This window comes from Molothrus ater, chromosome 3, assembly GCF_012460135.2.
Source record: "Molothrus ater isolate BHLD 08-10-18 breed brown headed cowbird chromosome 3, BPBGC_Mater_1.1, whole genome shotgun sequence".
Classification (NCBI taxonomy): Eukaryota; Metazoa; Chordata; class Aves; order Passeriformes; family Icteridae; genus Molothrus; species Molothrus ater.
Genome location: NC_050480.2, coordinates 5,543,884 through 5,562,123, shown reverse-complemented (window position 1 = coordinate 5,562,123; position 18,240 = coordinate 5,543,884). Strand labels below are relative to the sequence as shown.

General features: G+C 42.1%; 1 protein-coding gene across 1 annotated transcript in view; it reads right to left on the bottom strand.

Annotated features, from left to right (window-relative positions):
• The window catches only part of RIN2 (Ras and Rab interactor 2), a 64,012-nt gene that overhangs the window by 37,695 nt on the left and 8,077 nt on the right, over positions 1 to 18,240 (bottom strand). The window contains 1 exon segment of the mRNA XM_054514354.1: positions 3,179 to 3,271. Coding sequence (XP_054370329.1) covers positions 3,179 to 3,235 — 57 coding nt within the window. The 5' untranslated portion in view covers positions 3,236 to 3,271.

Sequence of the window (18,240 nt, the reverse complement as noted above, 5' to 3'; positions counted from 1 at the left end):
TGGGAGCTGGCAAGGGCGACAGTGAAACTCCTACATACAGCCCACAAACATGGCACCTCAGCACTCCAGCATTCTCTCACCATAACACAACATCTACTGTGCTTTGCATCATCCAGGACGTTTTACAAGCAGCAAAAATGTGTGTTCACCAGAAGCAACTCACTCCCAAGGGGCTCCAATCACATTTGTGAAGCTGCTCTACTGACACTCACATCACTGCCGTGCATCAGGGAAAGAAAACACATGCCCAGGACCAGATATAGACAGTGCCTCTCCCAGAAACCCAGCATAACTACAGCTCTTATTACTCACTGGACTGGAAGAGTTTCCTGTTCTCAAGAAGAAGATTGATGGCTTTGATTTGATGTCTGTTCCCAGACGTTTTTAGAAAAAACTGCATGACAAATGAATTCCTGCTCTTTGTGCTGAAATGTAAATAAGCTCATACAGAGAATTAATGAAACTGCCATCATCCTGAGAAGGCACTAAAAGAGTCAGCCAAGACGACCACTGCAGAATGTTTCCAAGCCCTGAGATTTACAAGAACTCAAGAGGAAAAGGTAAGATGGGTGCTCCTAATCTGGCAAAGGGACACGGGTTGAAGACAGCAAGATTAGAATCAGACTGGACAAATGAGCCTCAGCACTTACCACTCCCCCTTCCTGCCAGCATCTCATTTTTCATCCTTTCTGGAGACCTGCATCCTCTTTGGCATCACATCTTTTCCTTCCTGTTTTGATAAGCAGAACGTAGCAGCCCTCACAGAGGGCCCTGTGTGATGAGGTGGCCAAGTGCCAGAGACGAGCCCATCTGAGAACGCTGCTGCTGAACTTGTGCAAGCCTCTGAATGCAATCCAATATTTTGATACACGTCTGCAGATTCTGGGGAGCTATGAATTCTCAGGGCCACTGACCTTGCTCGGTATCTTATTCATCAGAAACAAAGTTTTACCTGATGCTTGATTTTGGAACAGAAAAGCCTTACTGGTGTAAAACAGAAAAGCCTTACTGCTGTAAAACAGAAAAGCTTTACTGATGTAAAACCTCTGATGCCAGTTCAGTAAACACTGGAACATTTTGATGAGAAGGAGGATAATTCAGTAAAGAGGACATTTGTCAGAGACATATATTCAGCCCCTTGCCTTATCACAGACTCTCTCTGTAACCACTGGCAAGCTCTTCAGTCCCAGAATTATCCAAGACTAACCCCATGATTGCCTCATTCTTACTACTTGTTGGCTCTGAGCATTCACCAATCAGAAGGTGTAGAGTCCACAGAATTTAGCCTCTAAAACTACAGACTTCTGCTCTGTCTAAAATGGGGACAATACTGTCAAAAATGGGGACGACTTCTCTGTCTAAAATGGAGACAAAACAGTGAAAACAATGGCTGTGAAAAAAAAACTAAGAGATGGTAAGTAGTTCTCATTGCTACAACTTCTAAAAAACCAGAAACGATAAAGTTGGAATTTCCCAACTGGTATTTGTCAGCAATTTTTCTGGCAAATGTTGCTGAGAATGGTAAGATACTCCCTTAAGAAGATTTAAGTGCCCTGAGAATCTGCATACCAACGTGGTAAAGGTTTCTTGGGCAACTGCAAATTAACAAGCACAACGTGAGAGCCATGTGCAAGGACGGGACAGTCTGCCCATGTGGGAGAGCATACTGAAGAACAGATCAGCAGGGATAAAAGGCCATATCTTGATTACTAGGTCTCCTAAACACAGTCAGACAAAGCAAATTAAAATAATGCAAACTCAAAAAATCTGTTGTGCCAAGTATTTTGCTTGTTCACCGGCTCAGCTGTAGCAAACAAATGTAGCTGTTGTCACAATTCTGCTCACATGGAAGAAGGAGGAAATAAAAGGTAATTTCACTGTACACACACACAAGCTACCAGGTGCACTGCACACAGAAAAGAAATGGCTGGGCACACTGACTGCCTGCAGCTTCCAATCCCACACTCTATGCTCAGAACCATGGTCCAACAGTACAACTTCCAAGGGCTGGAAAAGGAGCTTGGAGGCATCTCTTCCCTGCCAGCATGTCCTTAAGAAAATGCAGGACTGTAGTTTTCTAATTGACAATGTTTCTTGAAATTGCCCAGGCAGACTGCAGACTGCATTTCTAATCATTTAGAGTAACTGCAACCCCATCATCATGAACAAAACACCTGCTCCAGCATCTATTTTCTACGTAAGAATGACATCAGGAGTCCTTCAGCATACATGCAAGAGACAACCTAGAGATATTTCTTGGAACTGAGACAGTTCCTTGCTGTGATTTGAAAATAGGGCTATTCTCCCTCTTTGGCTGTGGAGTGCTATCAACAAGGCTGATGTTTGTACTCCTGAGTTATGAGAGGTAGCTGAAGTGTGTTGCAGAACTGAGAGGTGGTTCCTGCCACTGGATGACCCTGGTAACTGCTGGGCAAGACAAAAGGAAAACACAATGTCACTGCAGTGCTGACTGTTCATTTCCTAAAGATTTCCCCAAGGGAAACTTCTGCCCCAGAGGAAGAGAAGGAATGGGAACAGCAACCCCCAAAGATGGCAGCATCAGCATCTTTCACGGGAAGAAGCTACAGCAAGTGATGAATATTCTAAGGGATGTGATCATTGAATTCAGTGCTCAAAAGCACCTGCAAATTTTGATGGCTCCCTAAAGCAAAACCCTGCCCAGCAAGGCAGCCACTGTGACCCTGGCACACAGTTAACAGGATTCAGTCATCTTTAGAAAACTGCACTGGTAACTCCTGCTGCAGCCTGGCTTTTTGGGATGCCAGTTGTTCTCAAAATAGGCAAAGAAATGAAATCAATTTTCAATCCAGTAATGGAAATCATAAACCTGTACCACAACTTTAAGTGACACAAAACTAGTTTATGAAGGCTCCAATAATTTTATGCCTGTGCATAATAAAGCTTATGTTCTCAGCATTAGCAGCAAAGAAAGCCATGACCTATTTTACACCAAATATTCTACTCCATGTACAGAAAAAATATACATGTGAAATAAGTGGGGGGTGATCTTAGCCACAAATCTGCCTGTAAAAAGAAATGCTCAAGAAGTATTTTACAGAAAAGGCTTACTATGTATCACAGAGAGTACTGCACATTCTGCTATGCTCATTTCACATAAACCCAAGTATTTTATGTTCTGTGTAAGTATCCCATTTACCTTAAAGAAACTTCCTCTTTTGTCCACACAACGGCTTCTCATTGTCAAAGACGACATCTTCCCTGAGAAGACTCCACTGTATGCCTTGATCTCCTAAAAGCAGACACATTTTTGTAATGGTTAGTCCAGTCTGTAGGAAATTCCTCTGCAATTCTAAGCCACAGAAACAGTCACAACAAGCCTCCTGCCAAACCCTTTCTGTCAACAACATTGTGCCATTTATTTCCTACCAGAGTCCTTCCATATCCCTTCAATCCATTATTTTTCCATAAACTGCTTCCAAAATACAGTGCTACTCAGAGCTCTGTATCTCTCCCTTCTTTTCACAGCTGATCCTGTAGCTGTGACTAGATTTTAATGTGCTCATTAAAAAAGAATGCTAAAACATAATGATTGCTTTCTTTGTTTACTTGACCTCAGTCTGCAGTACAAACAGAACAAAATGTTAGATGTCATTACAATCCACTCTCAAATATTACAGTATTAGCAGGACTTATCAGGAGGGGAAAAAAAACCAGTTTAAAATCACTCACAAGGGAGAAAACACTCTACCATTAAAGTAAAATCCAACAAACAACAACAACAAAAAGCCCAAACACCCCCCAAAAAATGCTGCTTCAGATTTCTAAAGTGCACCTGAGTCATATTCAAGTCAGGAACTGAAGATGAATTTAGGAAGAAGCGGCATTTTCTATTATCAGGTAAACTGAAGGAACAGTTCAACACCCAGGACAATCCACTAATGAATCCATCAGTGGGGAATATCAAGAGGGGGATCTCCATCTGAAAGTAGAGTAGCAGAGTTCCTCTGAAGTCACAACCAATTCACACCAGTAATTTGTGAATGAGCTTCTGAACCAAGCAGGATTCATTTCCATGGCTAAGAAGTCATCCTAGGATTTTTACAGGTGAGCTGTGACTGTATTTAAACAGCCTAACTCTTCTCCTTGCACACATGTCTTCCAACCACATAGCAGGGAGTCATGTTGGAAGTTTCACCTACCAAAAGGGGCAAATAATACAAGTGCAAAACATTACAGAGTAGAGACACAGCTTTTGATTTGATACAAGCAGAAATTAAAATAAAAGGCTGTCAGCAGCAGTGCAAACCAAGTTTAGTGGTGTGGCTGCAGAGGGAGGTGGAGCAGAACAAAGCAATTGGGACAGAGAATGCTGACAGGTAAAACCCCAAATTAGACACATACCCCACACCAAACACATGCATGCTTCAGCTTCCCTCTAATGCCTAATGAGAAAGAATTGACACAGGGGAGGAAGACCAAGGCAGAAGGGTTAAATGAAAAACACTGACAAGCAAAAAAGTACTTGAGAAAACAGAGAGGTACAAGCAGGAGAAAAGAAACATTTTAATTTTAATATGTAGCAGGAGGCTTTAAATAGTTTGCCTTGTTTCCAGAGGTCCTACCACAAGAGCACTAGAATAGGTTACATTTTTCCACTTGCATTCTGGTTAAAAAGCAGTCATGGCAGGAAACTCAGCAACATGCCAGTTTTCCAGGCAGGGTTTGTAGACTTTGAAGGCTGAAAGTAAAATCTTGAATTCTGCACTGTTGTGAAAACCAAACACAAGGGGATGAGCAAGAGAAGACAAAAAAATAGTGCTGAGAAAAAAATTTAAAAATAAAAAATTCCAACTTTCTTCCTAAATCACTATATTTAAAGGATACATGCCTGGTGAACCTCTAAAGAATTGTGAACTGTGTTTCTTTACCTAGAAGTGTGCTTAAATAACTTGACTGCACTAGTCCCATAAGAAATGATGTTCAGTGGGTGATTTTGCAGGTGCTATTAAATGAGTTAAGCTCTGTCTCCTCCTTTGCCACATACACAAGGGGACAGAGCAGCTGTTCCCCTCTGGGGAGCATAAGAAATTCTATTTTTTAAAAAAATCTTCTTTAGATCAATTCTGGAAAGAAAATTTTCACCTGAGAGTGGTAAGGAGTTACATTACAAGGTTATGAGCAAGATCCTGCTGTTGTTGTCTGTACATCTCTAGTCTCAGTCATTAATCACTCCATTTGCCAACAACAACTCCTTCACAAGAAATCTCATGGGTTTTATTTTTTTTTTTTCAATTTAACCACAAGGATGTCTGCATGCAATCCTATTACCAAAACAAGACCATGCTGGTATTTTTACATTCTCCACTCAAATGTACAGAGGAAGGAAAACACACACACACAGTTTTTGTACTTCAAAGAGTGGTATGACTCCAGTCAGAAGAAAGCCTCAAACAAAACCACTGCTTATTTCACTTGTAAGAGGTTCTGGAGCTCTAAACTTCTTCATAACTTCTATTGCTGTCACTATTTATGCAACATTACTGCTATCTGTAGGACCTTAACCCTGAGCCTCAGCTGGGCTCTTCTCAGCTCCACACAGCCAGTGAATCAATCCCCACCACTTTTCATGGTTACAATGTAATTTCAAACTAATTTAGGGTAACCTAAATAATACTTCATGTTTGAGTGGGTTTTAGTAATTCAGACTAAAATCAGCACAATGAGAAACACTGCTGGGCTTCTTTGTGTTTGATGGGAAGGGTTTTTTTGGTGCAGATAGTTCTTTTTCAGTAACACAAGATACTAGGGCTTGCTGGTAAAATGGACAGCCAGGCTGGGTGCAACACCCCAAAACCTGGGGGCAGGTTATTTCCATATAATGCAGAAAAAAAACTGCAGAAAAACAAACCTACTGTCAGGAGGCTTCATTTCTCTACATAGCTGTGCACATCTGATGCTTACTCAGATCCAAGACAGGCTGGGAAACCACTGCTCTGAAGTGGTCCTTGTTGAATTTGGACAGTATGAGGCTGTCAGAAACAAAAAATCTCAATCCTCTAACTGAGAAGCTAGGTGGAGCAAGCCAGCAAAGCTTGTCATCTCCTGCACCTACTGGAGAGAAGCCTTTTCTCCTCCTCCTGTGCTCCAGGCACCGAGGCAGAGAGCCCAGACAGATTCAGCCAGACACTGCCCAGGTGCTGCCTGCCCAGAAACCCACCTGGAAATGTCACCAGGCTGCAGGAGCCAGCTCACTGTGTAATTCATGTGGCTTTTTGCCTGGCCATCTGGAGGGAAAAGCCTCCTCTGTGTCCCAGGGCTTTGTCCCAGCTCTCCCAGACATTCCCTACCCACAGCACTTCCTTCCTGCAGCTCCCCACATCCAGGACAGAGCTGCTCCTGTGTCGCAGACATCTTTCATGAAAAATCTTTCTTAGGATTTTCCCTTGTGAGAAGCTGCAGTTTCAGCAACCAAAAGTGAACAATGGTTATCTGCTGCTGTAGAATGCAACAGGTAGACCTGTGATTAGTCTCCTGTAGATGTTTAGATTTCCTGACCACTCATGGCAGAGCTGGCTCTTGCTCTCTGTCTGAGACACAGATCTTTGTTATTCATTCTTTTCTATTCTTAGCTTAGCTAGCTTCTGAAGAAACCTTTTTATTTCTTTTTATTTCTTTTTAGTATAGTCTTAATGTAACATATATCATAAAATAATAAATCGAGCCTTCTGATCATGGAGTCAACATTCTCGTCTCTTCTTCATCCTGAAAACCCTTGTGACCACAGTCACACTCCTGTGTGTGACCAGTGAGACAGGGCAGGGAGAAGGCATGATCTGTCTGCTTGGCAAACCTCCCTCAAGTCCAGTGCTACTGCATGATGCTCATGCCCATGCAAGCTGTATGTTTCAAAAAAACAGGTGCCTTTTTGTCTTTCTTCCATTCCCTCCTCCTGCTGGTTTTCATTCACACAGGAATGCCAGAGCACCTTTCACATGCCTGTATGCAATCTGACTTCTGACTCCTCATCAAAAAAGCTCCTACTTTACTCCCTCTACTGCAATTTTACTTGGATTTTTTGGTATGTTCTTATACTTAACTATATTAGACCACTGTGGCTGTGTTCACAGGGGTCTTAGGATGAGGGAAGAGATGAGGATTTGACTTTATGTTTCAGAAGGCTGATTTATTATTTTATGATATATATTACATTAAAACTGTACTAAAAGAATAGAAGAAAGGATTTCATCAGAAGGCCAGCTAAGAATAGAAAAAGAAAGAATGATAACAAAGGCTTGTGGCTCGTGATTGGCCATTAATTAGAAACAACCAACATGGGCCAATCACAGATGCACCTGTTGCATTCCACACAGCAGAAAATCCATGTTTACATCTTGTTCCTGAGGCCTCTCAGCTTCTCAGGAAGAAAAATCCTAAGGAAAGGATTTTTCATAAAAGATGTCTGTGACAAGACCACCTCACTGGACTTTTCAGGATCCTTCTCTTTAATCATCTCCTTCCAATCCTGCTTTTATAAAGCAAAACATCCCATTTTCTTTAGCCCAAAGACAAAACAGTCTGTCTCTGCCTCCCCCGAGCTCAGCCACAGCAATCTGTACAAAGTCCCAGCCCACAACCTCTATCTCTTCTCTTTCCTAAGGAATCAAGGCTATCCAACTGCACTAGCTTCCTGTTCCTTGGTTCCTAACTAGGATTTTTGATCTTTTGGCCAACCTAACAAGACAAAAAGACAGCAGGAGGAGACTCCATGTATGCCACCACTGAAGGAAGAGATCTGCAGCTTTCCTTTTGCTGGCTGACCCACAGAATTATCACCTTTTTTTTTCCCCTGTATTTTAAATGTGAGTTACCCCACTGAAGAAACCCAGTCTGCCCTCTTTCATTCTCTGCCTGCAAAGGCTGTGCAATCACTGAGCACAGACTCTCACAGAAACTACCTCAGGCAAATGAAGAAATGGTTTCACTGTTCTGCAGCCAAGAAAACACAGGAGAAAAAAATCACTCCAGACCTTAAGTATAAGCTGGCAAAGGTCACTGATGTCAGAGGCCAATGCTGGTGGCTACCTGTCAGAGCACTCCCTTGGCCAGCAGAGGGGTACAGCTGGAGTACAATCCCTATTGCCCCATAACAGAAAAGCATGGAAGCTAGGGAGAAGCTGCTACAGATGTACTTGTAAAACCTATGGTGAATTAGCATCATATTACAATCAATTTTTACAGCAATTTATAAATACATAGTATTAAAACAACTAAAATTAATTTGGTGGACCCTTTTTCTAGTGAGTTAAAGTAAAATCCAGAAATGGGAAGGATAAATACATTTTACTTAATTTAAAAAAGTAAAAAAACCCCACCCTGCTCAAATGCAACTCTACACTTGACAATATGCCAAGAGATATACACAGTACTTCAGATTTTCAGCAAATGTAATCATCCTCATGCAGTTCATTTCCCTGTTCTCCCAGTGCATTTGCCAGTCCCAGGGAGCAGGCTGTGTTCATCTCTAACCTACAAAGCCCTGGTTTGTCCAATTACTCTGACCTTATCTGAATCTTGGCAAAATTAAACTTTTCCTTTTGAAAGTATTTCCTCTGAGAAGCTGACTGCAAGCCTCCTTCCAGGAACATAGATACAACCGAGCACAGTATCACTTTGAAAATCTATCAAATAAGACCTTCAGTCTGCAAACTATCACTGGTGCCAGGATCTGGCAGATCTCTCAACTCAAATGTTGCATTGTGTTAACACAGCTGTATCCACAAGCAAAATGTGAGGGGATTATGTAAAAAGAAATCCTAATTTCCATCATTCTTCCGGCTGCAGAAAGGGTTTACAGTCTTTTTTTTTTTTTAATTCAAGTAATGCAAGGGCACATTACTTGTAGAAAACAAGTAAGACATACAGCAAAAATGGCAAGTCGCTCTTTACACGCTGGTGGATTTTTTGTATTTTGCCATTTTATTTAAAGAGTTTTTAAAACCTTGCAAATAACAAAAATTCCCTCACCCTCCTTTTCCTTCAAGCACTCTTTGTACTTTTCTTTTTGTTACCTAAACATAATGTGTTTGTGTGAGCTGCCCCCCGAAGAAAGCCACCGTATGATGTCAGTGAGTGCTTCAGTCAGTATTTCTGCCCTCCATGTAAAAAAGATCTTACAAAGATAGACATTCCCTCCATGTAGGCAGAAGGGCCATGAGCAACTGTTTGCAATCCTTTCCAGGAAACAATGCTGTCTTCATAAACTGCAAAGGAAACATAAATATGCAACTTTTCAAAGGCAGTGAGGCAGGTCCCAGGTAAACTGTATCAACGCTGCCCATGTGGCTTAGCATAACAATGCTGTAAAACCACAGCCAGCTCTCCAAGGACACTCCACATCACTAGGCAGTGTGCCATCAAGTACCAGCCAGTGCTTAAGAAGCTGTCACCAGCACAGACTGATCTTCAGGGGCTGTGACAAGAAACCCACCTGGACAGACCGATTTTTAGGGGCTGTGATCCAGTCTGTGCATCAATCATGGCATAATTAGACAGGCATAAAGTGGGAACATCACTGCCAGACTTATCCACTGATCTTTCTACATCTGGTTTCAGCCAGTCATCACTCCTGCCTCAACCAATCTTTTGCCAGCAGGCTTATTTTTTTCCCCTTGATTCCAGATCCTATGTGCTGGCAGCCTTTTGTGAGACTAAAGGATAAAGAGGAGTTATTACTTTGAACTTGTTTTAGTACAGCATTCTCAGGAGAGGCTTTAAGTCCCATCAGATTTTGGGCAGATCCACTGTCTCACTCATAGCTGTCTACCCACTTCTTTTATCTACGAAGCCATAAATTCAGAAAAATCCCATCTGAAGGGCACAAGAATCATCCTGGCTCTGCTCCCATCAACAAGAGCAGACATGGCATCACTCTTTCCAGCAGAAGCACACAGTTATGCAAACACTGAATGCCTCAGAAAAGCCAATCCTCACAAAAAGCTTCCTACAAGAGCTTTGTATGAGCAGAGCACGGTGCAAAAGCACAGCACCCCACCAGGAGAGTTCTGTTTGCTGCTAGCACTGTCCCTCTGCACCCCTTCCCAAGTTTCTTCTTCCTCTCTTCCACTAAACAACCTCTTCCTGCTTGCTCCCATGGCATACTTTCCACATTACTGAAAAGGAATAAAACCCCAAGTCATTTCCTCTGGCACAGCATTTAGTCATGGAGGATACTACCAAGTCTCTTATAAGAGAATGATTGTTTGTTGATACATTCATGTCTTGTTTTGCCTCTGGAAATGTCAGAGAAATAAATTTAGGAAGAGATTGACTTTGATTTGGATAACCTTTCAGAAGGTTTCTATTCTTCCCAAATTCCCTGGCCTACATACCTCACAAAGACTAATCAAAAACTAATGTTTCTTGCAGTGTTTCTGTAATTTCCACTTACTATTCCTGCCAAAACCACTGAATAATAAAAAGAATAACATTCACAAGTGTTTTCAAACATCTTTAAAAAGTTTAACATAGAGCTGCACTTCCTGGGAGAAGCAAGAAAAAGTAATTGCTTGAATTGCTTCACAGTCTAGAGAAACTCCAGTATTCACAGTGACACTTTAATGCAAAGGGAGATGGGGTTCAGCACCTACATCTAGATGGACATGCACAAGGCAGCCACTTGCTGGCCTTGACCATGGCTTATTTTAGGCACCTGGGAAAAGCATCTTCCCCCTGTACCCTGAAAGCCAGAGCAGGATGAGGGTTTCAGTGCTCAAAGAATTTTTAGCTAGCTCTTACCTTCTGGTAAGAGCTCTTACCAGAAGAGCCCAACAGAGGCATCAAAACAAAGCTCTGTTTGCTCCAGTGCCAGGGGTGACAATGCTCCATGCAGCAAGGGAGAAGAAGAGACCTGACTTCTGATGGTTCAGAGAGCCTGAACACTTCTATCTACTCCCATATTTCCAAGATCACAGAATTACAGAATGGCTTGGGTTGGAGATCTAAAAGGGTCTCGTTCCAACCCCCTGCTGTGGGCAGGGACACCTTCCACTATCCCAGGATGCTCCAAGCCCTGTCCAACCTGGCCTTGGACATTTCCAGGGATGGGGCAGCCACAGCTTCTCTGGGCAGCCTGTGCCAGGGGCCTCACAGGGAAGAATTTCTTCCTAATATCCAATCTAAGCTAAACTTAGTCTCTGTCAGTTTGAAGCTACTCCCCCTTGTCCCACCTTAAAACATTTCTTCCTTGTGGCAGAGTATCATGTACATCCAAAGCTTGTGCTCATTTTGCTCAGTGCTTCCAGAAAAGCTTCAGCTGATTTCCAGTAAGCGCAATTCTTTTTCAGAGCTAGGGGAACACAAATTCTTTTGATAAACTCTTCTTCACGTAATTCATTGAAAAGGATTGCACTTGTTCACCCGAAGCAACACACAAATGGGAAATCATGGCAGACAGATCTAAAAGTTGTTTGACCTAAAAAGTAAATATGAGACATGGACACAAATGGGAAATAATGGCAGATAGATCTAAAAGTTGTTTGACCTAAAAAGTAAATATGAGACATGGACACAAATGGGAAATAATGGCAGATAGATCTAAAAGTTGTTTGACCTAAAAAGTAAATATGAGACATGGACTGCAAGACAGAAAAGTGATCTTTAAAGAACTGCAAAAGCTGTGATTTTTTTTAAGCCCTAAATATCTTTTAGGCTCTTTATCACTAATAAAAATTTTAAAAAAAGCAAATGTGAAGTAGTTTGTATACCACAAACAATGACAAATATATTTTCTTTTAATTCTAATGCAATAGCATTTTCTAGTTGTGTTTGTTGCATCACCAATATGCTTAACAGGTATCTCTTTGTAAGAAAATAACTCCTTATGATAGCAAGCAATGGTTTCATTACTCTCTATGAAACGTTTTGCAAAGTAAACTGCTGTTCAGGAGGCAGCCAATGCCAAAGAAACTACATCCTGCATTTCATAGGATCAACAGAAAGATTTCCATTGATGGCTGTAATTACTGGAATGAGTTCAGCACAGGGCATTACATGGTGTGCAAGAAGAATCTGTAAGATCAGGAGTCCCTTAGGCTGTTATTCCAAACTCCATTTAAAAGCTTGGGCTGTGCACCTCAGCTTCAGCACAGGCCAAGGCATCAGGGCAATGATTAACCAGGGAACCAACACCTTTCCTTTATTCTGATGTTGACCTTATGCTCATCTTTGTGTGACACGTTAAAAAGATAATATGTAAATGCCACTAATCTAATGGTTTAGCTATTAACTAAGGAATCAGATCATCAGAAGTGCACCACACTTGGCACCTTGTTTTTTGGATAGCTCCCAGTGACAGAAGCTGCTCATTTCCAGTACACATGCTGCTCTTCCTCTGAGCTGAGTACACGAAGTTAAATACAGAGTACTTTATTTCAGCTGAGTCCATGGTAAAGGCTCATATTTGAATTCCTTAATCAAAACTGTTAAGATGTAATCACCTGGGACATGGGACACTTCTCAGTTTAGCCCTTAGCATTAGTTAGGAATAATTTCACCCTTTCTTCTTATTCACACTTTCAGCATATTACATGAAATAGGAAATTCTGTGGACCACAAACACTCAGGATTTATATCAAACACTATGTACACAAGCACTAAGGAGACAAACCTAAACAGTGTGCCGTTGTATTTAAAATAGAAAGATGTTTTGGGATTTCAGGAAGCATATGTGCCCTCTCTGATCTATCCAGAAGTACCAGAGTTAATGCACTCTTGTGATTTAAGAAATGGGACTCACATTTGGTGAGAACTTAGATGCGTAATTAGTTTTTGTTCCCCATGAAAATTGAGAACAGCACTGCCCTACGTCAGAGGGTTTCCTCATTGAGTGAACCACTCAGAAGTGACAATTCCAAACACTGGAAATAGGGGTGACTCACAGGAACCCCTCAGTGTCACCAGGACACGTGCACAGGAAAGAAGGGTGTGACCAGAGGAGTGGGACAAGGTCCCAAGCTCCTGATCAGGCTGCAGGGAGGGCTGGACCAGCTGAATTCTGCAAGCCCCTTCTAACCTCTGTTTTTTGCAAAGACGTCACAAAGTGGGAAGGGGAAGGAATGGGGAAGTGTGTGCTGGAGAGGTTGGGTATTATTTTTGGTGGGGTTTTGGTTTGTTTTGTTTGCTTCTTTTGCAATACTATCAGAGGAAAAGCGTGAATTTTTCTTACTCTGTTTCACACAGGGTGGGGGGGAGACTTCCACTGCTCCAGAAGCCATTTTTACGTTTCATCACAAAGGAATTGCTACATTTACATAACCCAAAAGGAACCACTAAGTCAAAAAGCATCATATCATCTTAATAATATAATATAAAGCTTAAATAATATAATAATTACAAAGCATAATATCAGTTTAAATAATTTATAAATCGGACTTTAAACTTTGTATTTATTAGCAAATGACGTACACCCGAGCCCAAAAAACTGTGTGAAAAAACATCTAAACTTGAAGCAAACAAATTAATGTGCTGTTGGAACAACGTATCAACAGGAGGAATAAAAATTTGGATGTATGTTTTTTACAGGGACAACCCAACTAAACAAACCCCAACTATTATTTATCTACCACTGGAAAATGTTTAAAAATACACTGGGCAGCTCACCTAGTAAGTGATATGCAAATATTTATCCAAGTTTAAACAAATGAGGAAAACTTGCAGTGATGGAACCTGATTTTTCGCCCCCTAAAGCAAGTACACCAAGTGTTGTAAGTCACCTAGTGTGAAGCCAGTGAAATTCCTGAAAGGATCCATTTTCAAGCTGCCTGTTAAGGAAGGAAAAGCATCCCACATCCTGAACAACACCAAGTGACTAACCTGAGGGCACTCCAGCTGCAGGCGTGGGTTTGTTTTCTGTTCAATAACAATTTTATTGGCTTGTCGTTAGTTATATTTGCACTAGTGCTTTCTGACCAAGAGGTTAATGCAATCCAGCAGGCTGTACGAGGAAGATCACATGTGAGTTTTTGTGGTTGCACTGTTTATTTTAAACAGCTGGACATCAGACATGATGGACAGTTTGCTTCTTTTTTCACTAAGCACTCACTACTAATTTTTGAAGAATGCTGTAGATTTCTTTAAAAAGCACTTTTTGTAGCACACTTCCAATGTGGTTCAACAGCCTTGAGGGTGCACAAACACAGCAAACCATGAGGCTGAGTACCAAGGAGAAGATTTATTTCTCAATGAACAAAAGAAAATATTTTCACTAGAAAAACTTCAAAAGAACAGTGCTTATGTTTTGACCTGTTTGTTTTGGTTTATGCACAGAAGAGACTCCAAGAAAATCTTGCATTAGTTAAACCAAGGTCATCTGCTCTCCACACAAGGATGATCCATGTAACAACACTTCTGCCTACAGCAGAGTTTTCACTGTCCTAACCTAGCTCAGATCCACTGGCAATGAACAGATAAGCTGCTCACTGTAGAAAGCTTGCATGGAGACAGGCTTGGGAACTGGGTTAGCCCCACTAGAGACTTGCCACCTTCTGCACCACCACAGCACAGCACTGCTAACCTGTGTTACAGAGAGGGAAAGCCACCACTAGGCTCAGAATGTGTCATTTGTTCCTGTAACAGACTGGAAAAAGCAGACTGAGCCATGAATGTGTGCCAGCTCAGTGCTGCACAAGTGTGCCAACACAGCAAGCAGGATACACCCAAAGCACACATTCTCACTGTCCTGTCAGCTGTGCCATATGCACATCAGAGGAGATGGAATGCCTGCACAAAATGCCTGCACTTTATTTTGTGTTACTAGGAGGTTAAAAACCAAAACAACACCACAAATCAAATCCTGGAGAGAAAAACTTTATTTGCACAGTCTATTTCTTGCCTGGTAGAGGATCTGGCTGGGGGCAGAGGCACGAACAGGGCAATAGAACAGTTCTTCAGAACCAAGCCTGCAGATAACATAATGCATGGTATTGCCTCTACCTGACCTAGCTGGAAAAAGCAGGACATAATTTTAAATTCTCAAAATAATTTCAGATTCTTGTATATGCCTCAGAATGATCAGGTCTCTAAGACTGGTTATAAAGAGTGACTGTTCTATAAAATCCATGCACAACTTTGACCAACCATGCTCTGAAATACTAAGTTTTCTTTTTCTTTTTTCATACAACTACTGAACTATTGTCTATCTGTGAGACTGGAGAGGTGGAGGGATTCACCTCGGAGATGTTTTCTTTTTGAGGGACAAGGGAGTTCCAAATATTCAAATATTTAGAATTTACAACTTCATTTCCAAATATATGTTCATCAAACAAAAGAGAAAAGTCAGTCACAACATATGACTGATAAACAGTCTTAAATGTTTCTCCTTCTATCCTATTTCTTTATGGAAAAAAATATTAACTAGTAAAAACAAGGTTATGACACACAGCAATGAAACCCAGGAAATTCAAAACTGATGGCTGTTGAAATATCTGTCTCAAGGTAATTCCACTCCTCTTCCTGTTTTCTTTACATGCACCATGGGACTGGCAATGTCAGCCTCAACTAAACTTCCTGGCTCGGGTCCCAACCTGTGTAACTTCGAAGTCACGTAAGCACAGGTCACCCTTCCTGTCCTCATGGGGCTCTTCTTAATCCTCCTTCCAAGGACAATTGTTCCCTCAGACTTCTCCCTGCAACTCTTCCCTCTGATAACCCCATCACCTTCTGTCAACAGCTGACTTGTAAATCCATCAGCAGTGCAAAGGTTACTGCTGCTTTCCCAACCCTCTTCCTTTTCCCATCTCTAGCACCATCGTCTTATTCTGCTGATCCTGAGCAGCCCCAGATTCCCCTGCCACAGCCCCTACACCCAGCTTGCTTCACTCTTGCAGCTGAACCCCTGGGGATGGAACTTCATGGCTTTGCCAGCTTCCTTCCCTGAACCCTGTAAGGTTTCCATCCACCAATCCAATCCTCTTGCTTCTCAGTTTTCGCTGTCTTTTACTTCCTACTAAAGCTCCTCTCCTTTTCTACCCCTTTTTCCCAAGCCACCTGCATAAGGATCCCAGACAGGCAGGATTTCATATTCAGAGAATCACAGAACAGTCTAGGTTGGAAGGGGTCCTAAAGGCCATCTAGTTCCAACCCCCATGCCATGGGCACGAACACCTTCCACTGTAAGGTGGACACCACGCACGTTCCACAACACCGTCACTTTATGCAGGTCTGAGGAGCCTTCTCATCCCTTCCCCTTCTTCCATCACTTTTGTTTTTAAGAAGGTGGACCAAGATCCTCACACCCTAGTAATTCCCCATCTGCTTCTTTACTCCAGTCCCTTGAAAGGCCAGGACACATACAGCCCACAGATAAAGAGGGAGGAATTGATGCCACAGCACCAGCTGGCTCTAACAGCGAGAAGAGCAGCCTAAAGCCTCTCCCAGGCTGTCTCCTTCCAGACTAGGAGGAATGAAGGTCCTCCTTTTGGGATGAGCACTCTTCCCTTCTCTAACTTCTTTTTGATTCCCCAGTTGAATGGTGGATAACATCAAAACCAAACCTTCCTTCCTCAGCAGCATCAGCAGTCAAATCAAGACCCATTTGATTAGAACTAAAAAGTTTCTCCTTACTCACTGGATTAATGAGTTCATAGAAACTCTTAGCAGGGGAACTCCTGAAGAAAGAAGCGTGGGTGTTTAGCTCTTCTCTGTTAGTTTGCTTGTGTAAACAATTTGTTTTTTCTCTCCTGGGACACTGTTTTGAAATAGGCTTTTTAGAAGGCAATAAACCTCATTTGCTGAAATGGTGAAATTGGGTCCAAGTACTGCCAAAAGCAGCACACTGGTGATTCCCCATATTTACTGTACTGGGGGGTTATGTTATGCACATAGATCAGACAGTCTGTTGGTGTCAATTCTTTTCTTTCAGATCTGAACCAAATGCAATCAAACCCAGAAAGTAAGGCAGCAGTCAGGTGACAGGCTGCTTCCTAGGGTTTAATTCTTACTGACACACTGGTACCAAAAGATTCCCATACTGCCAGCAACAAACATTGGCAACCATTGTGTATGAAGAGCTCAGGCTAAGTGTAGTGAGATACACATCTCATGAGTCCTTTTAAAAATGAAGAATTAAATTGTTTAACAGCTAGTAAATTCCATCACTCTCGTTCTGCAGATAATAAAGAGGAAGCTGCCAATAGGTGAAAATACTTCTTAGGTTACATAGCACAGTTTCAAGACTTAACATGCATTCATTTATTGCTTCTACATCTGGTGCCAGTTATTTTTATGGAGCTTCTTTGTATAAATTCAACAACTTCCAGGTCTATCAACCACTCTAAAAATAAACACCAACAAGTCCATTTCTGTCCTCTGTACCTCAGCTATGACGTATCCCCTGCACAAATGCGAACCCATGTCCCTGAGGAGTCACAAATCTCTTGACTAACTTGACCTGCTGTGACTGAGCTAGGGGAACTCAATCCAGCCCTAAAATTAATCTTTTTGTTCCCAGTCAGTCTGCCTTTGTTCCAAAACCACAGCACCAAAGGGCAAATCAAGGAGAAAACATCTTCCACAGATTGTGGACCATGACCTCAAGTGGCCAGGACTGCTGTCCTGCATCTCTTCCTACTTGCAAAGTTCTATTCCTGCCTACTGGAGAAGGTGAACATGAACAATGCCCAGCAAGGAGACGGCATCAGCTTCCCCCTCTGCTCTGTCCATCCTGCCTATGATGCCTTAGCCTAAGCTTCCCACCTTACAGCAAACACTGGCTACCCCGTGCTACCAGCACTGTAGAATTCTGCAGCAGGAGTTACTTGTTTGAAACCTGCATGTTCAATGAACTTCTGGCAGTTTCTGCTTGTTAATCTCTTGATCAGAAATAGATTCCAAGCCCAGCAGCACCTTCAAACAACTGCCATGGCTCTTGGCACCTTGCCACACAAAAGCATCTCTCTCCAATCTCCTAAAACACACAGTAAAACCACACAGAAACATTGCACAAACACATTTCACACCTACACATGAATTACACCATCACACTCAGGCCTGGAAAAGTAACAGTTCCATTTACCACTCTACGACTACCAAGGCTGTATGGCAAGAAACTCTCCCTAAGAAATCATAATTTTGCCAAGTCCCAGACATTTACAGGCAGCCTTGGAAGATCTGACCTTTAAGTGATGACCATCCTATGTGCAGTTTGGAGTTGGCCTACACTTACACACCACAAGCTCGGGGACTCAATGGGGCAGGTGCTTTGCT